We start from the raw sequence: 26,286 nt of genomic DNA on the forward strand, positions 1-26,286 counted from the left end.
ATGGCGGTGAGGGCGGCGGGGCCGGGCGGGGGCAGCGGCGGCGGGGCCGGGGCCGAGCCGCGATGAGCTGTGCTGTGCTGTGCTGTGATGTGCTGTGCTGTGCTGTGATGTGCTGTGCTGTGCTGTGCCGTGACGTGCTGTGTTCTCCCCGCAGGGCTCTCCGGAGGCGGCGGAGGAGGCGGCGGCTCAGGGCCCGCAGCCCCCGGCGCGGGGCGGGAAGCGGGCGGCCCCCGCACCCGCGGACCCGCAGCCGGCCAAGCTGAGCCGCGCCGAGCTCTACAAGCCGCCGACCAGCGAGGAGCTCAGCCAGCTGAAGGAAACGGAGGATCTGTTCCACTCCAGCCTGCTCCGCCTTCAGGTCAGCCCGCGGCGGGGGCCGCGCTCTGCCTCTTTGGGGGGGACTCCACCGGGATCCCGGAGCCGGAGCTTCCCAGGAACTGCCTGGGGAAGGGGCCCCTGAGCCCTCCTGGCCTGCTCAGTTCGGGTGGCGGCCGCTGCTCTGCAGCAGCTGCGCTCGGGGCGGGCACAGAGGGCACAGGCTTTCCCACTGTAGTTCCCGTTAACATCCCGCGCCAGGCTCTGTGCTTCTTTCACGCTGTTAAAATGGAGCTTCTCCAGCACAGCGTTGCGGTTCTGTAAAAGCAGGACCATTGCCCCCCTCGTTGCGATGGTCCGTTGCTTAGCGGGATGAGGAGCTTGCATGGTCAGCGGTACCCAGCTGCTGTCTTTAAATGGCTTCAGAATGGGACACGTGGATGTTTTTCATGTTCTGGGAGAGGCAGCTCTCTGTGTTTGGGGGAGATCAGTTGTTGACTAGAACACATAGAAGAGTTTGGGTCGAAGGGATCTTAAAGATCATCTTGCTCCAACCCCTTGCCATGGGCAGGGATGCCTTCCACTAGACTAGGTTGCTCAGACATCCATTCAACCTGGCTTTGAACACTTCCAGGGATGTGGCATTCACACCTTCTCTGGGCAACCTGTGCCAGGGCCCCGCGGGGAAGAATTTTTTCCTAATTTTTAGTCTAAACCTACTGTCTTGCAGTTTAAGTTCATTTCCCCTTGTCCTGTCACTACATACCCTTGTAAAAAGTCTCTTTCCAGCTCTCTTGTAACTCTCTCATCCTCCAGCACCCCCAAGTCCTTCTTGGCAGGATTCTCTTGATCTGTTCATACCCCAGCCTGGACTGATAGCGGGGGTTACCTTGACCCAGGTGCAGCACCTTGCTCTTGGTCTTGAACCTCATGAGATTCCCATAGGCCCGCTTGAGCTTGTCCAGGTCCCCATGGATGGCATCCCGTCCTTCAGATGGTTGTAACATTGGTGATTTTTATGAGGAACAGCTTTGATCTCCTGGCTGATGGTGTTGGTGGCAGGATCTCTAGGGCTAGTTTGTGGTGAGAACCTGTGTGGTTGTTTCCTACTGATTCTCTTATCACACAAGAAGTCTTCCTGAGAGCTGTGCCTGTGTGAATTACATCGGGTTTTTTTGCCTGGTCCTTGGTGGGATAGTCAGTTGCAATCCAGCACTTCACAGAAGATGGCAGAAGCTGACTGAGCTGCCAGCTCCAGGCAGGGTTTGTGGAGAGGTTTTGGTGTGTTCCCCAGCTCACCTGCTGCCCTCTGCACCAGGATCATGGTTGGTTCTGGAGGACAAGGTAAAGGGCAGGAGGAATTCCAGTGTTGCAGCTGCCTTTTAGGGTCCCCTTTCCCCCTACAGATTGAAGAGCTTCTGAAGGAAGTGACATTGAAGGAGACAAAGAAGAAGAAGATTGATGCCTTCCTCCACGAAATTAACAGCCTGCTGAGCACCCTCCCAGAGACCACAGAAACTGAAGTATGTTCCAGAGGGATGGAGGAGGTGGCAAGGCCCCTGTCCTATATGGACCAGGCTCTGCTGTTGCTGGTCAAGCAGGGATCCTCATGGACTGTCTCCCTTAGGGGCTGAAAAAATAATACTTTGCTTTATCTTAGAGGGGAAAGGGAGACACTGTCTGTAAGCCCTGGGTGCAGTGTCCTGCAGCTCCATGGGGAGAGGTGTCTCGGTCCCTGCACATCTGCTCTTGGTTGTGCTTAGATCGTTCTGTGTGTCCCGTCTGTTCCCAGCTCACTGACCAGGCCTGGCTTTCCAAAGATGTGAAGGTCCCGTTCCTGCAGGTGCCGTTCAGTGTGAAGGGCAGGTTCCACTTTGTGCCCCCGGCCGAGCTGAAGGTGGTGGGCAGTTACCTGCTGGGCACCTGCGTCAAGCCGGAGATCAACGTGGACATGGCAGTGACCATGCCCCGGGTGAGTCTGGCTGTGTCAGCTCCTGGATGGTTGGGAGCCTGGCTGGGCCCTGTCCCCCACTGTCCTTCGTGACTCCTGCCTTGCCCTCTCCACTCCTCAGTGGGGTTACAGCTTCTGAATGTGCTGCCTTCCATGAGGAGCTGGGGAGTGCAGTCTGAGCACTTGCTCTGTCAGGGCCTGTGGTGCCAGGGAGAGGTGTGGGTGTTGTGTTGCCTCAGGCTGAACTGGGCTCTGCAGGCTGGTGAGGTATGATTGCCCCATGCCTCTCTTCCTAGGAAATCTTCCAGGACAAAGATAATCTGAATCAACGCTACCACCGCAAGAGAGCTCTGTACCTGTCCCACATCGCCCAGCATTTCTCCAAGGAGAAGCTCTTTGGCAGTGTGAAGTTTGCCTACATGAACAGCAACCATCTGAAACCCATCCTGCTCCTGAGGCCTCAAGGTGGCACTTGAGCCTTGCTCCTGTGGGGGGTGTGAGCGGGTACTGGTGTTGGGTGGAGGGTGGTGGTCTCATGCCACATAACATGTGGAGGTGGATCACTTGGGGCTGCTGTCATGATTGGTGATAGATTTTGGATGCTTCCCAGTTGTTTTCTCCCTTCACCCAGAGCCTAGACCTCAGGGTTCTTCCTCTGCCAGTGCCTCTGCATCTTGCCTGGGCTCCCCAGCTTTGCTGGCAGGCACACCCTGTGGGTACTTCAAGGGGTAAAATAAGTAGACCCTACAAAACATGTCTATGTCTAGCTCTGTCCTTTCTTCCTCATCCCTGCTCCCCACCATCCTCCTGCCTTCCCTGGGGACCTGTGTGCAGCCTGGCTCTTGCCTGATGAGATGATGTGGGATGTTTCCACAGCCCTCAGGAGACAGTGGGTTGGGATTTGGGACAGATGTGGCACGGGGAGGCCAGGGCAGGCAGGAGAGTGCTGAGATACCAATCTGGCCAGTGGGGAGGAAGATGGGACTTGGACAGAAGCAGCGTGACCTCAGGGTTATTGGCTCTGAGATGTGGTCACTCTCTGCTCAGAGATGATTTCCACTGCTGCAGAAGGAGCTTTTTACTGTCCCCAAGCTGGGAGTGCTCAGTGTTTTCTCAGGTTAGTGTCTGACATCTCGTCCCCCTGCACACCTACCCTCCGGTGCTTACAGGCAAGGATGAGAAGATGGTCACTGTCCGACTCCATGCCTGTCCTGATGTGGGTCTCTTCAAACCCAGCCGCTTCCATCCCAGCAAGAACAACGTCCGCACCGCCTGGTTCATGGAGCAGAGCACCCCCAAAGAAGGTAGGGCCCGGGGCTGGGGGAGAATGGGGCTGTTTGTCTCAGGCAGAGACCGCACCCAGTGCCTGCAGGTGGGTTCACTGCAGCCCCTGTCTGTGAGCAGGAGGTTTGTGATTGTGTCCAACGTGCTGTCATCTCCCCACACAGGAGCCACCGAGCCCCCAACTCCCCACTACAACAACTCCATCCTCTGTGACACAGTGATGCTCTCCCACCTGCAATTCTTGTCCAATGCAGCCACCGACTTCCCAGGCATGAAGGATGGCCTGGCCCTCCTCAAAGTTTGGCTGAACCAGCGGCAGCTCAGCAAGGTAGGCTCTGCTTACCTGGCTAACCTGCCTTTGCTGTGCTCTCCTTCCTAGGATGAAAAGGTGGTGGTTCAGTCCCGATAGATGGGGTGGTGGGCTTGTGACTCTGCTTTGAGATGTGTCAGGTCTCAGAGAGCTCCACCCTAACCTGTGGGTTGCACTGAGTTTGCGGTACCAGACAATCGTGCTTCTTTGAGCTCTCTGGAATAATGTAGTGGGGTGTTGGATGGTGGTTTTTTTTTTGTAATTCATCCTATGTCCCAAGAACTTTGAGGTGTTGCCTTCCTCTAAGGGGAACCATATAATTATTGTACAGTGCTTTGCCTCATTGTGTTCCTGGCAGGGCTGGGGCTTGGGGCCTACCCCACTGGTGACAACAGAGGCCAGAAGCTGTGATGTAGGTGGCCTCTGGGCTCTCATGGTATCTTGTTGAGCTCCTTTTGACTCAGCCCTTGTTTTCACAGGGCCTGGGGTGCTTTAGTGGCTTCTTGGTCTCCATGCTGGTTGCCTACCTGCTGATGAAACGCAAGATCGTCAAGATGATGAGTGGATACCAGGTGTTGAGGAGCACTCTGCAATTCCTGGGTGAGTTTCCAGAGGGCCTCTCTGAGCAGGGGAAGCCTGGTGTCAGCAGAGTCTCTGCACAAAGCCTGAACACAGTGAGGGAAGAGGCAAGAGGCAATTGTGGCTTTTCTCTCTCTAATAATGAGGCCCTGTGGGTGGGATGGACAGGATGGAGTGAGTCAGCAGGTCAGGGCTGGGTGGTGCAGCTTGCAGAGGGGTGGGTGGGTCCCATCACAAGGTGGATTCTGGCGTTGCATTGTAGTGCTGTTGATGTTGTGAGACCACAGAGGTACTGGCACATGACTGTGCCACTGTCACCAGTCGGGGAGATGTGGATGCTGGTGTGACTTGTTCCTTCCTGTCTGCCCACAGCCACCACTGACCTGAGCGTGACAGGGATCAGTCTAGCGAAGGATGCAGATCCCTCCCTGGTAAGTGACCCTGTGGGGGGGATCTCCTGCCTGTGCCTGTCTGTACTGCCAGTGCTCCTTGGGCAGGGACATGCCTGTCACAGGGACGTCAGACAGCAGTGATGTTGGGGTGTCTTGGTGTCCATGCTATGCTGTAGCACTAAGGACTGTGTTTGCTCTTCCAGCCTGCCCTGGATGACTTCCACCAGGCATTTGAAGTGGTCTTTGTGGATCCCTCTGGGCTGGTGAACCTCTGTGCTGATATGACTGCCAGCAAATACCACGAGGTACTGAGTGGGTTGTGATGGCACCCTGAGATGCTCTCTTAGGAGTGAGCTGAAGCAGGCAGAGAGCAGTTAGATGTCTTGAAGGAGGATGTAGGACTTGGGGAAGGTATTCAGTGTTCCTTTTGAAGCTTTTAACATCTCCAGCTCTGAAGCTTGGAAATGAATTTTGAGACTTGGGTATAGTGCTGCCTTGCTTGAATGATGGAGGAAAGTTGTTATCCTCTTTGTGGGCACCTTTGTGTGAAGCCAAGCAGCTGTTTAGCAGATGTAACTTTTTTGGAGTAGGAAAAACCACCTTGATGTCAGGGGTATCAAGAAGGGACTGTCTTGCCAGCAAAGAAAACTGTTGGTAACTTGGCTTCATGCTGAGGACAGAGGCTGCCTGGGATCAGGGTGTGCTGGTGACCATGGAACTGGAGTGGCCATGGTTGGTGGGGGAGCATTGGTGACCACTGGTGGAGGGATTTGTTTCGCTTTTCCCTGATGCTCTTGCACTGTTTTGTCTCCTTGCTTAGGTCCAGTTTGAAGCCAAGCGCTCCATGGAAATTTTGGATGACCGGATGGTAGATGGCTTTCAGGCACTGCTCATGACTCCGAAGCCCATGCTCAGAGCCTTTGACCACATCTTCCAGTGAGTCTTGCTGTGCTGGTGAGGTGATGCTGAGGGAGCCTGTTCAGAGAGGAGAGGGCTGTTTCTGGTTTTGGACTGGGTTAAGTTTGAACCTGTCTGATGGGAGTAGCCCTGTTAAGCTCTGAGATAGACACTGGTGCCTCTTGCACTTGGCTGTTCTGCCTTTCCTGTCCAGATAGCCACTGGACAGGAAGGGGGGGAAATGTTTTAACGTTAGGGAATGTTGGCTGTCCCAAGGACCGGCATCTCCTGTGGTACATCCTGAGATGCTAAAGGGCATTCTTTTAGCACCCATCCTGGGCCAGGACCCTCAGCTCCCCACTTATCTGTCTTCGAACATTCTCTCTCTCAGAAAGGATGTGGTGCCAGAGGTAGATGACCAGCTTCTCCTCTTCTTTGTAGCCTGAAGCATGTGTCCAAGCTGCAGGGTACCTGCAAGAAGATGCAGCTGCTGAATGAGCTGATGGATCGGGGTGGGAACTACGTGGCTGCAGCCCTACCCTTCATTGTCTCACTGCTGACACGTGGTCTGTCCAAGCGAGCACTGCTTGTGGCTCACTCCTTGCCCCAGATCCCTGAGGTAATTCAGCTTGGCAGTGACACTGCATCCTTTGCCGCACGTGGGGTCTCGTGTCTCTTGTGGCACTACTGAGCCCAGGGAGGGGATCCTTACTCACTGGGGAAGGAGACAGGCCTGTACCCTTTGTAGGGAATACAGGACCTGGGGCTCTGCACCGAGGTGTGGGGTGCAGCTGAATGGTTTGGTCTGGGCAAAATTCCTGGCCCAATAATGTGGCAGGGTGAAGACAACTTTTTTTTACATCTGGGAGACCTGTTAGAGAGGCTTTCCCTGTCTGTGCTTGTCCAGGTGCCTGGGAGCACATAGCAGGAGGTTCATCTAACAACCCAATATCCCAGCAGCACTGGTCCAGCAACCTCACCTCTCCTTCTGCTTCATGTTCCCCATTTTCCCACAGTGGTCAATTGATGCTGAGCCACCAAAACACAAGGATATTGGGTCCCTGACATTTGGGCTCCTGTTTGTTCCTGAGTTTGCTGCCAGTACGCTGGAGAAGGGACCACAGGCTGATCACCCTGAGGTGAGGGGAGCCCTGCTCGTGCCAGGCAGGGTGGAGTAGAGCTGGTGCTGTACTCTTGCAGATGGCTGTGGGGTTGGTTGATGGTCATGGGATTGACTTGTGTCTTTGGCCTGGCTTGGTCAATGTCCCCCCACAGGCCCTGGAGTTCCGGACCTTCTGGGGAGAGAAGTCAGAGCTGCGGCGGTTCCAGGATGGCAGCATCTGTGAGGCCGTGGTGTGGGAGGCCAGCACTGCCTGCCAGAAACGCCTCATTCCTGAGCAGATTGTCAGGCACCTGCTGAAGCTGTAAGTTGCACTGAGCAGCAGCGGAGGCCAGGGGACCTGCAGCTCTGTGCTGCTCTCCTGCTTGTGTCATGTCCCTGATAACCCCATTGTCAGCTTCGTGCTTTGGGGGATGTTGTGGGTGATTTTGGCTTTGTGAAATCTGGAAGTCGTTTCAGTTGTCCTCATGCTGGGAGCTGCCTCCCAAGAGCAGGTGGGGTCGACAAACATTACCTCTGCAGAAGGTAATGCTAAAGGCAAGGAGGCTGCATGGTCCTACCCTTACATGCAGGTGGGATGAGGGAACACTGGTTGTCAGAGCTGGAAGAGAAGCTATCTGGACCTTGCAGGACATTTCATGAAATCCTCTGAGCCTTTCTAGTCATTCACAAAGTAGGGTCTTCCTGTGGCATTGGAAAGCCTCTCTGTAGTTTACGAAATCAGCCAAAAATGATACCCTCTTGCAGAGAATGAAGGGGTTGCCTGTGCCTCTTTGTCCTGACTTGAGGATGGTCTTATGAGGAAAGGCTGCAGGTTGGTGGCTTTGGCTTTGAATCCTGTGAAGCTGCACAAGTTGCTGGCCCCCCTTTGGGTGGATAAGTTGGGCATGGGAGGAAGGCACAGAGATTGAGTTTCTCACCAGGACCTTCCTTTATAAAGGGATTTCCCATCCTTGGACTGACCCATGTGTGTGCAGCGGTGTCAGGATGAATAGGTCAACATGTCATACCTCTAATGCTGTGTTGTCTTCTTCCATGTAGCCATGCGGACATTCCCGAATCCTCTATCTGCTACACAGGAGCCCTGCTGGAATCTGTGATCAGGATTGGGAAAGAGGTACAATTGCTCCCTCAGATGGGGCTGGGGCTTTCTTCAGGAAGGACAGTAAGGGGAGGGCTGTATGGAAGTAATTTTGATGGTCCTGGGTGGTTTCCAAGAGGATGGACCTAGGGTAGGGAAAATTCCTGCCTATGGCCGCTTTGGTTAGGAGCATGGTGCTCTCCTTGGATCTGCCCAGTCTTTCATGGTAGCCAAGATACAGCTGGTGAAGTCCTCTTGCTTTGGCATCCCCCACATGTCATTTTTCCCTGCAGGTATCCCACTGTCCTACTCTCTGCTCATTTGCCCTCTGTCCACGTGTCTAAGGATATATCACTGTCCCTCAGTGCTCTTCTGGCTGCACCTTTAAGGTCTTGTATCCTTCAGGACATGGGCCAGGCAACTCTGTGCTTTCATCCCTTAGGTCCAGGTGGGAAACCCAGGAAAAGGATCCTTCCTGTCAAGGAGCGAAGTGCTAAATCGTGCTGCAGCTGAATGTGCAGCTGAAATAAAGAAACTCCACTTTCAGACAGAAAAGATGCATTTTGGAGGCTGGGAAATGCCCCCCTCCAATTTCTGGTCACCAGGTTGTAAAATTGAATCCTGGAGATGAGCCATGACATTTTGACACCACTTAGCTGGTGTCACTTTTATAAAACAAGCTCTTTACCTTGTTGCTGGATGGAGAAAGAAATTGTTTCCTTTCCCCTTTTTTAAGATCAAAGGGGAGCAAGCCTTATGGAAAGACTCTCCTGTACCACGGACCAGTTGTGGTCTGGGCAGAGCTGCGTGTCAGATTTGGGATGAGACGCTGGTTTTCACAGCCTGGGATGGGGTGGGGTGGGGGAGATCATGTGTTGTGTGTCCCTTCTGGCAGATGAAGGAAATCCCTTCCAGCCCTGCAGAGGCAGGAGGGGGTTTGTCGTTCGTGGCACACCCTGCAGAGGGTGCTGCTGCTCTGCTGGAGAGCCCAGGCTGCACCTGAGCTGGTGCTTTGGTGTCACTGATCTCTCCTCCCCATGCAGGCCCCTCTGCTGTGCTCTGGGGGGATGGAAGCAGCAAGGGCAGCAGCAATTTTCCTTTCAGTGCTTCTCGTCTGCCCTCCCCAGGGCATCCTGTGATGCTCTGGATATTTTCTGTCTTTGCTTTTGCCATGCTTCAGAGGTTTGCCTTGGCTAAGGATGTCGTGGGTGCAGTTTTCTGTTAACTGCTGCCTCTGTTGGCACCATGGTAACTGGGGAGACAGTAGCAGGGCTCTCACCTTGCCACCATATGATCTCTTTATTCCCAGATAATTCTTGGTGTCTCCTTTCCTAGGGTGACTGCTGGCAGTACAGCTCTTGGTGCTGCCTTAGTGTCTTGCACAAGAAATAATTTTACTTGCCACTGGAAATGTGGCCTCTAGGATCCCTGTTGCTTCTGGGGGAGCCACAGACAGCCTTGCCCTTGTCTTCCCTCTCTCTCTTACCTCCCCATTTTGCTGAGTGCCCTCAGCAGCAGCTGCTCCCTGGGGTGGCAGTGCTGGCTCCTCAGAGCGTGGCTGCGATGCCGCTCCCTCCCGTGAGGGAGGCGAGGTGGGTGGGTGTGCAGGAGTGAGAGTGGTGGATGCAGAGGCTCCCTGTGTGTCTGCAGGCGCTGGGGATGGGCGAGGAGGCCATGGTCAGTGTCGTCTGCTCCTACGACGACCTGAGCCGCAAGCTCTGGAACCTGAAGGAGCTGCCGCTGATGGTGACGGCTGTGCAGGGTGTCCACCCAGCTCTCCGGTACACGGATGTGAGTGTCCCGGGCCATGGCCAGGTGTGGGGGTCTGCAGGGAGCTGGGGGTGTGCCCTGGGGTGGAGGGGACCCACAGAATTAGTCGCTCTTTGTTTTTGTGGCTCCTGAGAGCCCTTGGGGCAATGTGGGGCCTCTTCTTTGCTGTTCCATCCTTTGGGCTAGCTGTGCACAAGCTAACTAAAGCCTCCATGCTGGAGGGCTTTGCTGGGCTGGGAGGTTTGAGTGAGGGGATGCACGTTGCCCTGAGGTTTCTGCTCCCTGTTCTCAGTTTCTGAGTGGCTGTTCTGTTTCAGGTCTTTCCTCCCATTCCCATGAAGCCGATTTATTCCTCTCATAAACTAATCAGAATCAAGCACTTGCTAATTCCTTCAGAAGAGAAGCCCTGCCCAGCCTACATAACCCCTTTGAAGAGTAAGTGGGGAATGATGTGTGGGAGATGGCCTGGTGGGGGGAAGTGGAGGCAAGCAGCCATACTGGCTCTGTTAGTGCTGCAGTGGAACGCTGCAGGCAGGAGCGAAGCTCTGGCTTCTCCTGCTCTCCTGCTGTAATCTCTAGTTCTGGACACCCCTATGCAACACCTGATTTCTCTGTGGGACTCACTGACCTTCTGCTATCCGTTTGCCCCCAGTCATCTGCCACATGGAAGGCAGTGGCCAGTGGCCACAGGACAAGGAAGCCATTAAGCGTATCAAGGCAGCTTTCCACCTCCAGCTGGCTGAGCACCTCCGGCAGCAGCACCAGCTGGTTTGCAGACCTGCAGTCACCCACACCGATGTGTACAAGGTAGGGGGGCAACCGGGACCTTCCCCAGACCTGATGTTACTGAGGAAGCAGGTGGGAGGGGCTGTGGCAGTAGTCCCACTGGATAAAACCAGGATTTGGATGGTGGGCCTAGGAAAGAATGTGGTGAAACGGCACTGATGTCAGGATGCTGCTGTTGTATCCCTGAGGGGCAGTGTAACACACAGCAGCCTGCTTATGTTATCACCGAGCCTGACTTCACCTTGTGTCCCATCTCAGGATGGCTACGTTTTCCGTCTCCAAGTAGCCTACCACCGGGAGCCCCTGATCCTGAAGGAAGTGGTGACTCCAGAAGGGTTGCTGAAGTACCAGGACACAGAGGAATCTCGTCAGCTGGAGAGGGAGACGTTGCATCTGCCCTATCTAACCAGTTCTCTGCATGGGTAGGTGAGGCAGAAGGTGCCTGAGGGGTCAGGATGTGGGATGGGGCTGGAGGCTGTCGTGGAGCTGCCCCTCGATGTTGGAGGGTGGTGGTGGGTAGAGGAGCTTACTGTGGCAAGTGGCCCTTCAGCCCACCTCGTGGGAGGCTCTTTGGGAAGATGAAGGGATGAATGTGGGTGTGGGTGGCACCAGTTGTCACCCTGAGGTCAGGGAGACAAGTACCAAAGAGCAGCACGGTTAGAGAGGAGCACGAGGCAGCATTTTCCCTTTGTTCAATACGCAGAGAAAGTGCCCTGTGCCTGTGACACTGCGTACGTCTTCCTGGCATATTTTTGCCCCTCTCTTCTTCCTTGCCAAATGCCAGAGGGCGGTTGTGGGTCCTCGGGTGTGTGGTTTGAGCAGTGGCCTGTCTCCCTCCTCGCAGGCTCCAGCAGCAGCACCCTGTCTATGGCAGCACCTCCCGGCTGGCCAAGCGCTGGGTCAGTGCCCAGCTCCTGAGTGACAACATCTCTGAGGAGTGTGTGGACCTTCTTGTGGCATTTCTGTTCCTCCACCCAGCCCCCTTCACACCACCCAGGTGAGGATGAGGAACTCAGGTTGGCCTGATGGGGATTTAGTGCCTTTTTCCTTATCTGGGATGGCGGAAGGATGTGATACTGCCAGAGCAGGAAGTGTTGGGAGGGTTCACAGCAGGGAACATGAGGCCCCTGTTCTGCCAAAAAGCTGTCCCAAGCCCTGCTGGGAGTGGCTGCCAGAGGAGATGGAGATGCTTGGCACTGCAGGACTGTGGCTTGCCCTGCCCTTTGCTCTGTGGGAAAGAGTAGAAGCAGATAAGGATGGGAGTGAGTGTCCTGGTGTCCTCTTGGTGCTGGTGGAACAACTGCAGGGTGTCTTGTGCATTCTGGGGGACTGCTGAGGCTCCTTGTTCTGGGGGTGATGGCCTGGAGAAGCTGGGTGGGGGCTGAGTTGTGGCTACCAGCATGTTGGGGCTCCTGGGTTTCCCAGGAAGGATGTTATGGTGGTGCTGGTGGCTCCAGCCTCCCTTCCTCCTGGAGAAGACTTCCAAAGGAAGGATGAGGGGTCGGCCACTGAAAGCTGAATGGAGCAGTGTGTTGGTAAATAACCTCCCAGAGCCAATTGCTTGCTGGCCCCTGGCAGATAGATGTTAGGAGGCCCAGAGGAAGTGAAATGAAGTTAAAGGAAATGTTTTTGTTCCGTAGGGAGTCAAAAGGTTATTCTGCCCTGCACTCCCAGTCCAGTTTCCTTTCCCAACGTAGCAGGAGTAACAGTCTGATGCCTAGAATGCTTTCCTGTTTCCTAAAATAGCAGGAGCCCCATCTTCCCAGCTGCCTGGCTTCATGCACGTGTTGTGTTGCTGGGGAAGAGACACAGTGGGAAATTGGCTGGTGTTCAGACCTGCACCAGAGATGGGAGCAGCCCTTTCTCCCCCTCCTTCTTGTTCCAGACCCAGGAGTCTGGATGGGGAGGGCGTCAGGACATGGGGCAACCCAGGGGTAATGTTTTACTTTCTGCTTGTTTCTTTTTCTTGGGCAGAGAGGAACAATGGGGAAAGGCTTTCCCTGGGGATTTGGAGAAAGGAAAGTGTCTCAGACTTGTCCTGGACTTCTCTTTCCCACCATAGGCATTCCTTCTTGGGCTGCATGTGGGCTGGGCATTTAGTACCCCCAAGCGCAGCCATTCTTGCTGCCAGGAGAGCAAATGCCAGTGTTGAACTGTTTTGTCCTGCCTGCAGCTCTCCCCAGGTGGGGTTCCTGCGCTTCCTCAACTTGCTGGCAACCTTTGACTGGAAAAACAATCCTCTGATTGTCAACATAAACAATGGCCTCACAGGTGAGCAGGCAAGAGGTAGGAGAGCTGCAACATGAGGGTCTTGAGCCCTCCTTAGTCTGGCTCCAGGGATCTTGGATACAGGCAGCCATCACAGCTTCTTCTGTGGGCAAGGAGATTTTCCATGCTCTTACTCTTGTCCTGTCTTGCTAACCTTGGCTACAGGCTGGGTTTGGTTATACTGTATGGGATTTTTTTCCTCTGCCTGCCTTTGAAGAGGTGGGTCTCAGTGATGATGCTCAGTTGCTTCTGGTCTTGTTGAAATCTGTGGCAAGCCTGGGTGCGATTGGATGTGGTATTGTCTTTGAAGACCTGTGTTCCTGCCCTCTTGCGTTTTGTCTGTTGATCATCTTTTGGGTACATGCCGTCTTTCCCCAGGAGCCAGCAGAGACCATGGGATTGTCTTGGCTCTGCATAGTTGTGGGATGGGGGAGATAGCTACACCCGGCTTTTAAAGCTGATTTATAAAAAAAAGATAAAGCTGCTTGGGAAAGAATTGGGTTTTGAAAACTGATACTTTCCAAAGCACTTTCCAGCTTTTTTTTTAGTGAGCCAAAGAGCTATTTTTTCCTCTGCTTGAGGGGAAATAAAAGCCAAAAGATAGAAGCCTCGGAGTTTGGGTACAAACTCTGTCATTAACTTATAACATGAGTTCCCAGCCTGTGTCAGTCCCAGTACCTGCCATGTCTGGGTGCACTAGAGTGGTTTTAGAGCAGAGATCCACCTAGAGCTGCCTCCTGGCTCCAGAACTTCCCACAGGCAGGTGCCAAGGGAAGTGTGAGAGTGGAGGAAGCCCGAGGTGAAGGAGCTCTGGTTGCACGTGGACTGTGGAATCAGAGGGTGGGAGAGGATAAGGTCTGTTGTACTGCCCTTCCCTGGGCTGCAATAGATGGGCAGGGAGGCTGGAGGGCTGTGGATGGGGCAGAGCATCTCACCCCCATGCCTGCCCTCTCCAGACACGGACTGCACAGAGATCAAGAACAAGTTTGTGGCTGCTCGCTCTCGCCTCCCTGTCATGTTCATCGCCACCCCCAAGGACCAGTGGAGCTCCATGTGGACCCAGGACCGACCCTCGGCACAGGTGAGCCGGGCCCTTTGCCCAGGCCTGTGGGCAGTTCCCTGCTCCTGGTTCTGGAGCCAGCTCTGGCAGCCTGGTGAGTGAGCAGAGCCCCTGCTACATTCAGGACTGCCGAGTTTCACCCTCTGGCTTTCTTCCCTCCCCAGATCCTGCAGCGCCTTGTCGTGCTCGCCTCAGAGTCTCTCCGTGCCCTGGAGGAGCAGCTCATGGACCCACTCAACAGCCAGGATGTGAAGGTAACCCCCTGGGGTACAAGCACAAGGGTTTTCAGGCTCTGGCAAAGCATACTGGTCTTCGGTGGTGATCACTGGGATGTGGCCACGTGGTTGTCCTGGGATGAAAAGCCACAGGGATGGGAGGATGGAGCCTGGTGCCCTACTCTGCCATTCTGCTCCTGGGGTACCCAGCTCTGCATAGCAGCTTGGGGTGATTGGGACAAATTTATTTTGTATTCTCTGGTTTTCCTGGGACATGAGCAAACCCACAGTGTTCCTGTGCCAGACCAGTCACATGTTCATGGCCAGATCAAATTGTTCCTGTGGAAGACTGTTTTGGTGTACTTGGCAAATCTGGCTTGTGTGCTTGAGTCCAGCCAAGCTCAGGTTGTTGGAGATTTTGGCAGGACACCGACAGGCACTTCAGGAAGGTGTTATTTTAGTTTGAGTGGCGGAGCAAGGTTGTAAGTAGTTTAATCCTCTTCAGTTTCTTAGTGACTTTATTTTTTAAGTATGTTGAAACATCCATTATTGAAATGGACCTGAGAGATGCAGACATATTTATTTGCCCTTTGAAAGGAGCTACATGTGTTTTGAAGGGTAAATGGTTGGTGTACCAAGCAGTGACCCAGGCAATTGAAGCTCAAAGGACTAAAAAAGCCAAACAGTGCTTAAATATGACAGAGTCACATTAGGAAAAAAACAAACCCAAAATCAAAAACCATCACATATAGTGGATTTTTTTTCTGCCTATGCAATATAAAAAGGATTTACTGACACTGCTTTCAGTTCTGCTGCATTTTGCACTGAAAGGCTTAAGTGAGAACCTACTTGAGGCAGTAGCAGTATGTTACAGGGTTATGAAGGAACGAGATGTGTCCAGTGTGCTGCAGTCACAGTGCCGACCCAAGACTGAAATTCAAGAGGTGCACTATGAGCTGGGGGTGGTGAGCTTCTGAAATGAGCTGTCACCTGTCCATACAGCCTTCCAACACCTTGGCCTCCTTGGGCCTCCTCCTGTCTCCCTTCCTCTTGACCACTACGGTGGAAACTTTTCCCATTCCCAGGCTGTCCATCTGGTCCATGCCAGTGTCCTCCCAGGCCTGCAATGTTCCTTAGGGATAAACATGAGATGTTGTTTCCAGAGCTGATAATCTATTTGTAAGCAAAGCTTGGGACAGGGAGGAGAGAAAAGCCTTTCTGGTTTTAGAATTGGTTCCTCTACCCATGTACTTATGAGGGTGCTCCAAGTTGGCTTTTTGTCTTTACATTTGTGTCAGATGGGGACATGCCCATTGTCATGCAGATGCAGACGTGGGTTTGTGAGCTGTTTCTTTGTTCCCAGGGGACATACAGTAAGCCATGGACTTTGTCAGCTGGGTGGGAAAGGGGGAGTGTGTGGACTAGACCTGAGACTCAGTGCTGGTCACTGATATTCTTCATGTGTGTTCTCCCCAGCCTGGCTTTAAACCAGCTCTGAGCAGTGGGTTTTCTGCCAGTGCCAAGTTGAGCAGTGTCCCACGCCTCTGGTCATGTCTCTGCATAACTTGTTCCACAAAAACGTACACATAGTTTTCAGTTTTTTCCATTTTAATACAGTTGTATCCACAGCTAGATCCTGCCTGTCCAAATATTTATGTGTCTGGGATTGCTCCCCTCCATTAAGGGGGCTTGCTCTCACCCTCTGTTTGCTTGATGAAAGATGCTGCTGCCCTCTGGGGCAAATGGTGTTGGACAGATGGGACCATCCCTTTATTACACAGCTCCTCATGTCCCCTGGGTGTTGTTTGGCTCCTTTTGGCTTCTTGACTCCCATCTTCATTCTGGGACTCTGCCATGAGCAGTGCAATTACCGGTTTCAGCTCACCCGTCTGTCCCTCTCTCAGCTGCCCTACGCAGTGCCATGTGCTCAGGTGGGCTTCCTGGGGTCTGTGGCAAACTTCTAACATTAATCTCACAGAAGTTGTGTCTTTGGTTTACTGCTTTCTAAGGAGAAGGGAATAAAAGGCAGGCAAGGACTTAAGAGACCTCTCTCATCTCTCCTGCTCACTTGTGTCCTACATTGAGCGTCACTGTTTGTTTCCTCTTGCAGATGGTCTTCCGCCCTCCTTTGGACTTCTATGATGTCCTAATCCACCTGAATCCAAACCAGATTCCTCGGCATCTGGAGTGCGTGGACCGGCCACCGAAGTCCTTCTCCCGCGGCGTGGTGAAGAACAGCACTGCTGTGAATATCCTCTTTCCTGTGGTGGATTATGACCCCGTGCAGTGCTACCTCCGGGAGCTGAGAGTAAGCAGGGCCAGTGGGGGAGGCACAGGTGGTACCTGCCATGGGGGGAAGCTGCCTTCTGGCATCCAGCTTGCCTGCCACTGCAGGACATGGGCGGTGACACCTTTAGGTGCCGTGCGTGGGGTGGTCATTGCTTCCTCAGGGGAAGACCTGGTGAAAGCACCGCCCTTTCCATGGAAATGGGAGTGCTGCTGCTGTGAGAATGAGCTCAGATACAGACCACCTGGAACTTTTGGTGAAGAATGCTATATTTCAGCACAAAGATATCTTTGTGCAGCCATCTGTCTCCAGTCAGTTAACTGAATTTTCACGGCTTCTTGCACCAACTGGTGTGCATGATGGGCAGTAGCCACACATATTTTCTGGGGAAATGTGCAGGTACCAGTAGACTGCCTGATGTTAGGCCAATGGTTGTGTGAGCCAGAGGGACTCAGTATTGGTCACAGGATGGTTTCTCTGTGTCTGGCTACCTGCAGGATGGCAGAGGAAGTTGGTAGTTGGGTGTATGGAGAACATCAGTACCCAAAGTCATTGACTGTGTTCTTTCCCACCATGTGACCAAACCAAAGCCTCAGCAGTCTGAGGAGATATGCAAGGTGCTGGGTGACAGCATCCATGTGGGATCTGGACAGACAGTGCTTTGCAGATGTGCAGCATCTGCAGCTTTGGCCCTTCCCAGCTTCAGATACGGTAAATGTTAGTGTGCAGAGAGGTGGGGCTCATATCAGGACCTGCCTTGGTTTTCAGGTGCCATCATCCCTTACTCACAGAAGTCTGTGGGCAGTGTCAGAACTGTCAGTGTAGGAATAATAGGCTGGCTTTGGCAGGAAGGACCTCCCCTGGCTGTGGAGGTCCCTGGCCCTGTTCCCCACTCAGAGCAGAGCCAGGTTTCATGGGCTGCGCTGAGCCCAGTCCTGTTGAATGCCCACTCTCTCCAGGAGCGGAGATTCCCCACCTCCCTGTCCCAGCGTTTGGCCACCACTGTGAATCTGTTCCCTGAGTTCCAGTTTAGGCTGGAAGATTCTGGGCCCTTTCAGTTCAAGCTCCTCTTTCACCTTAACCAAGTAAGCTTAGGGGGTGGGCAAGGAAAACTTGCAAGGGTGTCTTTGAAGGTTTCCTCATCCTGGGCACAACCCTGTTACCTCCCAAACTTGGTGCCAGCTGCATTGCATGATAACCTGTGCCCGTGAATCTGCTGTGGCTTCAGTAGGGCTGCCTCAGTCCTCCTGTCACCCACAGCAGGTTTGGACAGTCTTGGGTGGTGAGGAAGTGAGAGACCTTGAAAGACCTCTTGAAATTGAGAAAGATCTCAAAATTGTCCCACAATTTCCCTGCAAGTAGCATTGCTTCTTTGGCTAGAAGGACATGGGGGTGAGGAGATGTCCAGTGCTCTCCTGCTTTTGAGAAGGAAGGTGGAGCTGGAGGTCTTGTAGACACTTTGTAGAGAGCACTGGGGGATTTCCTGGGGTCCAGGATATGCCAGAAGTAGGGGGAGAAGCATCCTGCATAAGAGTTTTAAAAGGGAGCAGGAAGCAGATTTGGAACTGTTTGTTATTTCACTTTTTTTCCTGGTGTTTCGATCTGGGGAGTCAATACATCAAGACCAGCCCGCTCTTTTATTCCATAAATGATGAGGCTTTGACCTTCTGCTATGAAACCTCAGCCAAGGGGCGTAGATGTGGGTAGGAAATGGAGTTTCTTAAGCCTGAAATCCTTCTCCACACAGTGCTGGAAAGTGGGTTCTAGAGCTGAACAGAGCCTTTCAGCAGCTGCCAAGGTGCTGGTCATGCCTGTATAGCTGGGGCTGGAGCCTCTGTGTCTCTGAAGAGGTCAGGGCTAAGCAATCATCATGGAAACTTGGCAGAAGGATGACTGCCTGCTTGAAGGGGAGCTGGAGGCTGTTGGGAGAGCAGGCTCTTTGGGGAGGCTGTTAACTGCTTGCAGCAGGTCTGGATGTAGATGAAGCAGTCAGTTAGGAAACTCATAGAGGTGTGTTGAAGTTTATAGGATATTTTTATGCTTCTAGACAAGTTGGTGTCAGTAAATGGCTCTGGAACTGAAAGGTATAGAAGAGACTTCCCTGGAAAGCAGCTTTCATTATCCTCTAGGCAGTTATGACTTACTTGGTCCAGTCAATAGTGACTGAATTTTTACTTCCTGTTTGTTCTAATGCAGGTAATAATAGATGTGGAATAGAGTTTGATTTGGTTGGAAATTACAACTGGTCCTAAACCCAATATGCCAACATCCCAATGAAGAAACAGGGATACGAGCAAAGGTCACATTGCCTTTTTAGAAATAGTGTTTATTCACTTGATGTCTCTTGTTCTTTGACCTGAGGGCGCTTAGGAGGGAACAGAGCAGAAACTGGTCACAGCTTTCTCTCAGGAGTGAGCTATGGGGTAGAGAGCCCAAAATGTGCCCCAGCATCCCTGTCTGAGGGGCTTTTCCATGTCTTGAAGGCTCTTAGATAGATATGGCTTTGTTCCCTTGTGGCCATCACATTGGATGTATCTTGCAATACCAGTTCCCTTGTCGTTCACAGCATCCAGATCAGCAGCAGGCAGACCTGAAGGGGCTGATGAATATCTATTTTTCCAGGCAAACAGGTGTTTCTTCTCCTGGCATCATCACAGAGGTGATGCTGCACGTATTGTCAGATAAGTCAGCCACATCCACTTGGGCTGGAAAGACTCAAAAGCTGGTTTTGCACTGCAGGGCCGCCACCAAGCTGGTGATGTCAGTAGAAGCTGCTCTGTCCATCAGAAATCATCTGGCTTTGTGTCTCAGCGTAGTGATGTTGTTCCTTAAGGGCAGGACCTTTTCATCGACTTTGGCTCTGCCTGGTAGTCTCTCCATCCCTGGAGTATTTCTCCTTTCCTGGCTTTTGCTGTTCCTCCTTGTCCTGCAGGCTAGGATCCCTGGGGATGATCCAAATGCAGCAAGAAGTTAGTTCCAAAAAGGAGTGTGGTGACAGCAGTGAATCCTTGAGAGATTTTGGATGAGAAGGCAGTTGGATGCAGCACTGACTGGCTTTGACTCAGAATAATTTGCTCTCTCTTTAACAACACAAACCACGGAACTGAGCAACAAGGCTGTAGCCATGGCTGACAGTGCCACCCTGGTGGGTTTATAGCAATGAAAGGAGACATCTGTCACACAGATGCTGTGGGATTTTGTGTCCTGTGAGCAGAAAGGAAACATTGCCCTTTACTCAGCTTTCCACATGAAATAGGGATTTAAATGCCTCAGCATGCTGATTGAGTTGAGAGGGGCAGGGAATAGCTTCTTCCCCAGTGTCCTAAGACCAGTAACCAGGAGTTACACTTCTCTCCTGTGCAGCCTGTTTGTCCTTGTTCTTTTCAAGTCAAAGGAGTTAGCAAGGCAGGAATGCTCTGGAGCTGAAGGACTGCTGCATGCCTTCTCCAAGGAGCCTAATCAGAGGAGAAAATAAAGGCGAGTAGGTGTTGAGTCCTGACTGCTTTAATTTTCCCTGCTCCAAGGAGATGGGCTGCAGGAACCGGCCTGATTGAGTTGCGCTGGTGCCTGGGAGGCTCAGGGAAGAGATGAAAGGCTGGCTGTGGGATTCAGGCAGCAAATTCTTCAGTTCCAGGACAGATCTGATAGAAAAGGCCTGTTCTGTGAGTCTGTCCAGATAAGAAGGCTTTGCAGACAGACGCTCTTGAGGGAAGGCAGGTGCCAGACATCTCACAGAGAGGGCCTCCCTGGAGCTTCAGCCCATCACCAGCCTCCTGCCACTTAAAGTCCAGAGCACTTTGTCAAACAACTCTGGGTTGCTTCCTGGTGGGGATTCCCCAGCGAGGCTAAGTCAAGTTTAAGTGTCTCAAATGTGGCTCCCATTGAATCTCCATCATGACTGCTGGTCTGTGTCATGGTTGTTGAGCTGCAGAACCCCCAGGTGTTTGCTGGGAACGTGTTGTGGGAAGGCTTGGTCAGTGTGGCTTTTGCTCCAGGGTGGCTTGGGTGTCCTCTGGACTCAAGAGATCCCCCCCTAGAGGACACAGGACTTTTCGATATGCTTGCCATGCCTGTCTGCATGCATTCAGGAGCTCACAAAACCCAAAGGCTCTTGTCACCTCCCAGAGCTGTTCACTCATGGTGGGGAAAATGGGATGAAGCTGCCTGTGTGCCATGTCCAACCGTGTTAGGACTGTTAACAGACCTCACATTTCTTACTGAGTCTTTGGTCTCACTGAGTCACTGATGTGGTGGGCTTTTGTTCACTGAGATTTAGGTTTTTTGGGCTGCATATGCCTGAGGAAGAGTTTGTGGCAGAGGAGCTGCCCATCTTGGATATGCGAGATCTCTTCTGTGTGAATGAGCAGGAAAATATTTCCTGCTTTACTGTAAACATCCTTCCCTTTAGAGCAATGTTTTGCATTTCTTTCACCTTCAGACAAGACCTATCAGGAAGACTTACAGCCCTTTCTTTTCTTCCTCCCATGGTGTAGGAATGTGTATCTTGCATCTTTGTAAGGAATTAATTATAGTAAAAATTCTCTGTCTCTTACGATATGTAAGCTGTGGTTAGGGGATGTAGCTGGAACTGGTGAAATCTTTTCAGGTCAGTCTGCTTCCTTCCTCTTTTGGCTGGCAAGGCTGACTCCTCCTGTGGTGACTCTAGACTGGCAGAGATGAGCTGAAAAGACTCTGCGGGCTCTCTCAGTGTGGAGGAAACCTTCCTGTGTGGATCTATGACCCTGGAGGGGAAGAGGTGGCAGGAAATCACCTGCTCTTAGAGCTCTAGAGCAGTTCTGTGACCTTTAGCATAGTGCCCAGGGTTGACAGTGCTCCTTGCTCTGTTGGGGTGTGGGGGAAGGCTCTGTCTGTGTCGCATAACTGTGAATGTCAGTGCAGGTCACTGTAGGATGACAAAGACCTGAAAGCTTTAACCACAAATGTAGTTGTTTGTTGGAAGTATTTTTAATAGGGTTTTATACTGGTAGATTCCTGGGTAAGAGCACTTGAAATGCTCTGAGCACTGAACAAATGTTGATTGATGCATTTGCCATCTGAGCTGCTGTTGAACCAGGAAAAGCTACTGTAGGACACATTGTGAGTGCAGAGACCTCCCTAAAAGGCTCTACCAGCAACTGTGATGCAATGAGCCTGATCTGTTGGTAGAAGCATTGAAAAAATGGGTGGATAAATGGTAAGATAAAAAAAAAACCAACCTACCCCTAAACAACAATGTAGGTACTTAACTAGTGATGAGCACTTTAGCTCATTGCAAAATCCACGATTGAGATGGAGCTGCTTAATCTGGTAATCCCATTTTAGAGCAAGGTATTGTTCTACTCGCTACTTTTCTCCATCCTTTTCATTCCTGCAACAAAGAGGGTTCCTTACAGAGCTTCATCTAATCTTCTTTCAGATGCCATATACCCCTTTCCTGGACAGTGAGGCTCCTCCAAATTGAAGCCCTGAACTTGCAGGTCCCTGATGTCTCTGTGAAATGGGAACCAGTAGTTTTTGCAGATGGCAAGAGGGTTTTCCCTGAGCATTGAAAGCTGAATTGCAACCAAAGACACAGCAGCTTGAGAAGGAAACAAGGGTTCAAATGCACTCATTGCTTTTTCTCCCTTTTTTTTTTGAAACTTTCCCTTGAAGAAGGTGTTTGCAGGCTCAGACAAGCCCAGTGGCACTGGGCATGAAATATGGGATGTGGAAAGGAGGGTGAACTGTTTGCTCCCCAAGCCTCCGTACAAACAGAAGTGCAGTGACTAATTCACCAGACCCTTTTAATGTTGCAATTTCCCAAGAGCTGAGTGTTCATCTCCACAGCTCGGTGGGCTGGCTCGGAGCACTGTCACATGGATGATGCTGGTAGCAGCACAAGTGCCGGGATTTTGGATGGGATGCCATCCTTTTCATATCTGCCCTCTGCTCCCAGCCGTCTGGGAAAAAGTGGTGCTGGGTGTCAGGCCAAACAGTGGTTTTATCGGGAAATGATCTAAGCCTGGGAGGCTTTCTTTCCAGCAAATGCTCCTGGCTTCTGTCCAGCCAAGATGCGTCTTGTAAAAAAATACCTTTCTCGTAAGGAGCACCGTGTGGCATTTGAGACCTCGCCCTGTGGAGTTGCTGGGCTTTTTCAGGTTCTCACATGCTCTGCTCCCCTTTGGTTCAGAAAGCTGCACATTGGTGGTCAGTGTGCCTGGAGCTTTATTGCCCTGCCTTGGGCTTTCCCTCCCTCCTGCTGTTCGCCCTAAGTGAGGAGTCTTCCCTGTTGACTGGGCTCTGAGCTAAACCCGTGCTCTCAGCCTAGAAATGCCAAGGTGGATTGCCTCTTTCTCAGTGTATTTTTAGACAGTGGTTGTTCTAGCCAGTTTGGTGAAATAATGCCTTGATCAGCCTTGCCCCCCCCGTGAAGAACCTGTGGAGTGGGATGAGCTGGCAGTTGTCAGGATCTTCCCAGCTTGATGACCTAATTGTGCTACCCTCTGTTTGTGAGGGCAACAGCAGTCCAAACTCAAATCTGTTTCTGAAGGTTGCAGACAACACCACCCCCTTCTTGCTTATGAGGTGTGTATTCTTAAAGTGCTGCCTCACTCTTTAGGATCACTGGTAACACCAACCCAGTCCACCTTTTTTTCCTACTGCAGTCCTGGTGTGTACATAGAAGACCCCTTCCAAGCTTGCCTTTGGTGTTGATATTTTTTTTTTCATGCACGTCCTCATGAAAACCTCATGATAGAGTGATGCCAGCAAGACTTCTCTTTGTAAAAGCAGAGAAGCCAAGGGAATGGAGAAGAAACAAGTGTCATTGTCAGGGAGCAGCTGTTTGGTTGTCTTGGTCAGCTGCACTCAGGGTCCTTATCTCTAAGTATCAGCATGTTGGGTGATGAGCTGTAGGGCCAGACTTTTGGGTTTGAAAAGTTGCTTGCGCACAGCATTGTTTCCTTTTGCTGTGATGCTCTTCTGCCTCTTTGGAACTCTGGGAATCTAGCTTGCGTGGGCTTCAGGGAGGGCAGACTGAGCTTTAGTCATCTCTGTGCAAGATCTCTTTTTGATCTCTGCTGCCCAGCACCATCAAAGTTGATGCTCACTGGCACCGCTGCTGAAACACTGGGGCAAAGAGGACAGATTCCTGCAGTGCCTCCATTGACCTTTCCATCTCTTTGCACCTCCCAGAACTTTGTGTTACTTAAAATTTCTGCTGTTATGTTTCCTTTTTGAATGCTGTGTGCTGCCAGCTCATGGGGGTTTTATCCTGGGAGAAGAAGGAGCTTTGATGTCTTGGTTGCACAGACTGCAGAACTCAAGGTGCTGGAATCCAGTGAAAGGTCCTTGCAGTAGGAGGCACACAGGATTTGTCCATGAACTGCCAGTTTCTTTCCTTGTTGGGAATCCACTGAAAGAGTTGTAGTTTTGGTTCTGGCTTGCATGGAACTACTGTGTCTTCCTGTGTAAGGAGACTGAATGGGGAGTGGGCTCTGACTCTGGGATGTCTGGCACAACCTGTGCTTGTTTTCTACCCAGGATGCCTTCAGCGATCTTGCCATGTTCTTCTATGACAAGCATGGTGGAGAAGTGATTGCAGTTTTGTGGAAACCTTTGAGCTTTCAGCCTCAGCCTTTTAAGGTGAGTTTTTTTCCTCTACTTTAAGCTTCCTATTACCTTTATGTCCTGAAAGTTTGAAGGGCTTTTTTTTTTTCCCTGCACTGTTACTGCTTTGTCCAAGTCTCATCAGCCTCAAAGCCCTTTGAGAAACAGAGCTCAGAGTTTTGTCCCTTCTTAGAATGGGTGAAACCAAGACAGGGCTATGTCCACAGTGCCCTCAGTCATCAGCAGATCTGAGAAGGGGACATGGACAAGCACCAGCACAGGGTCATGGGTCAGAACGGAGCTCTCTGTCCTGGGTGCTGTTTCCTGGTCCCTTCCCAGGAGATGGGTGATGCATTATTTGCCAGAGACATTTGGTGTGTGCAGTAGGCTCTGCCATTCTCATGGCTTTAGGCATGAGAATGGCAGAAACACCCGACCCACAAGAAGCTGGACCGGAGTGGCCAGCCCAGGTCCATGGTGCCCAAAGCCTGTCGATGCACAGAACTGTTTTCCAGCTACACTGTGTGGGTTGGCAGACTCTAGAGGGTGGCTAAGCCAGGTGTGAGGCGTGCTGGAGTGATTCATGCTGCTTTCTATGAAGGAAAGACGCAAAGAAACCGGTTACTCATGGCTCAGTGTTGCCAGCCCAGGCTCTTCTGCTGTCAGTCTCTGGGTGATTTATCGCCCCTCTCTTCACGGCCAGAGGGCATTGGCCATTGAGCCTGGCTGCTGTTGTGAAACCTAGTTATTCACAGTGGTGAAACAGAGGAGATGCTTGCACTGAGCTGAGTGTGGCTTGATTAATCCATGGGAGTTTTGCTTTTTCCTCTGATGGAACCAAAGAACTCTTCCCACTCTAAATCTTGATGCCCACCAAAGAGCAAAGCAGAGCCCAGGGAACTCTTACTCAGCCTTGTGCTGTGGCCCCTTTGTGTGCTCTACTTACACAGGCTCTGCCATGCATCTGCACACTCTTCCCATCTACATGCCCCTGGCCATTTCTTTGCTTCCTCACTTCCTTGCAGCCTTTGACTGTGGCTCCAGGGTAAGCCTTAAAAAGAGCTGGAAGGGTCACTCTTGCACTTTGGTAGTTCTAATAATGAGCACTGATGGTGTTGGGAAGTAAAACTTATGGAATTGGATGCAGTGGAGTCACAGGGTTTGGATGTGACAAGGCAAGAGGGGAATTCTCTTGTTTGGGGCTGGCAGAGGTTGAAAAACAACTCTGTGCAGGTGCTCCCATTTGTGCAATATTTGTGTGTTCCCCCCCAGGTCTCCAGCATGAAAGGAAGGAAGGTGACAACCCTGAACAACGAGCTGATCTGTGTTCCCAACGTGGAAGCAATTCTGGAGGACTTTGAGGTTTTGGGAGAAGGCCTGGTCAAAAGTGTGGAAGCTCGTACAGAGAAATGGACTATCTAAGACCGCTGAGAGGTGTCAGAATGGCCTGTTCTGAAGCAGTTTGTTCACTCTGGGACTGATCCTTTTTATAAATCAGTCCTGGACAAGGCTTTTAGCTTTCTAAATCCCAGAACTGTTTTACTGTATTTATCTTTATATGTCTTGTTCACGAAAACCAGTAGGACCTGTTATTTTTTTCGAGAATATGAATGCCTTTTTATTTTGAAGAAAATAAGGTGGGATAAAGTTTTTGAAAGTGTCCCTGTTTCTTGGTCGTTGTAGGAATCAAAGCTGTGTTCATGTGAAAATGTCAAGGTCTGAAAATTATGGCTGTGTGCAGTGGGAAGGCAGCTTCCTAGTTTGGTTGGGAATTTATTGCAGATGCTGTTATTGTAGTGGTTAGCAAAACCAAAGAAACACAGTTTTTTCATAATGACCAGGTTATTCCCTTCTGCTGAGTTACAGTGAGAAATTCTAACTAAAATGCCTTTTCTTTACCATGATGGTGTTCGAACATCAGCACAGGCTCCCCAGGGAGGTGGTAGAGCCTTGGAGATACTCAAAACCCAGCTGGACATGGTCCTGGGTAGCTTCCTCAAGGTGACCCTACGGTGAGCAGAGATGTTGGGTTATGTCTCTCATGTGAAATGATCACTAAGACTCCTGGTGAGGGAAGAGAGAGAAATAAGATGGAGCAAATGGACTTTTCCCATCCCCTCCTCTGGTGGAGGCAGCACAAGTGTTCCAACAGCAAAGTACACGTGAATCGGATGTGGAGCAAAGAAAATAGACTTCATGACAGCAGATATTGAGATACCAAAAATAAATCAGGCTTGGAAAGGCAAGGGGATGTCCAGATAGCTAGGCAGTTGTTGTTTGGTGAGGAGCATTTTGGATGACATGTAAAATGTGTTGCCTCAAGACCTACTGGCCTCTTCAGCTGTTGGCAGAGGGCCCAGTGCTTTGTGGAGGAGATTCACACT

The 26,286-nt window shown here is 51.6% G+C and overlaps 2 protein-coding genes across 4 annotated transcripts in view; one reads left to right on the forward strand and one right to left on the reverse strand.

Annotated features, from left to right (window-relative positions):
* NOL6 (nucleolar protein 6) lies at nt 1-25,562 on the forward strand. Its single transcript, XM_050329853.1, has 26 exons — nt 1-6; nt 155-358; nt 1,722-1,838; nt 2,108-2,287; nt 2,563-2,731; nt 3,436-3,570; nt 3,715-3,878; nt 4,340-4,460; nt 4,812-4,870; nt 5,035-5,136; nt 5,652-5,767; nt 6,170-6,347; nt 6,745-6,867; nt 7,004-7,152; nt 7,890-7,965; nt 9,580-9,720; nt 10,017-10,134; nt 10,352-10,506; nt 10,744-10,907; nt 11,330-11,482; nt 12,659-12,756; nt 13,710-13,834; nt 13,978-14,067; nt 16,139-16,336; nt 23,837-23,938; nt 25,175-25,562. Exons 1-26 carry the CDS (start codon nt 1-3, stop codon nt 25,322-25,324), a joined length of 3,393 nt encoding a protein of 1,130 aa, XP_050185810.1. The 3' UTR covers nt 25,325-25,562.
* TPGS2 (tubulin polyglutamylase complex subunit 2) overlaps nt 1-26,286 on the reverse strand; it is a 698,248-nt gene that overhangs the window by 512,699 nt on the left and 159,263 nt on the right. The window lies entirely within an intron of this gene.

Source organism: Myiozetetes cayanensis, unplaced genomic scaffold, assembly GCF_022539395.1.
Source record: "Myiozetetes cayanensis isolate MyiCay16 unplaced genomic scaffold, myiCay2020 scf4, whole genome shotgun sequence".
In the NCBI taxonomy this organism is placed as follows: Eukaryota; Metazoa; Chordata; class Aves; order Passeriformes; family Tyrannidae; genus Myiozetetes; species Myiozetetes cayanensis.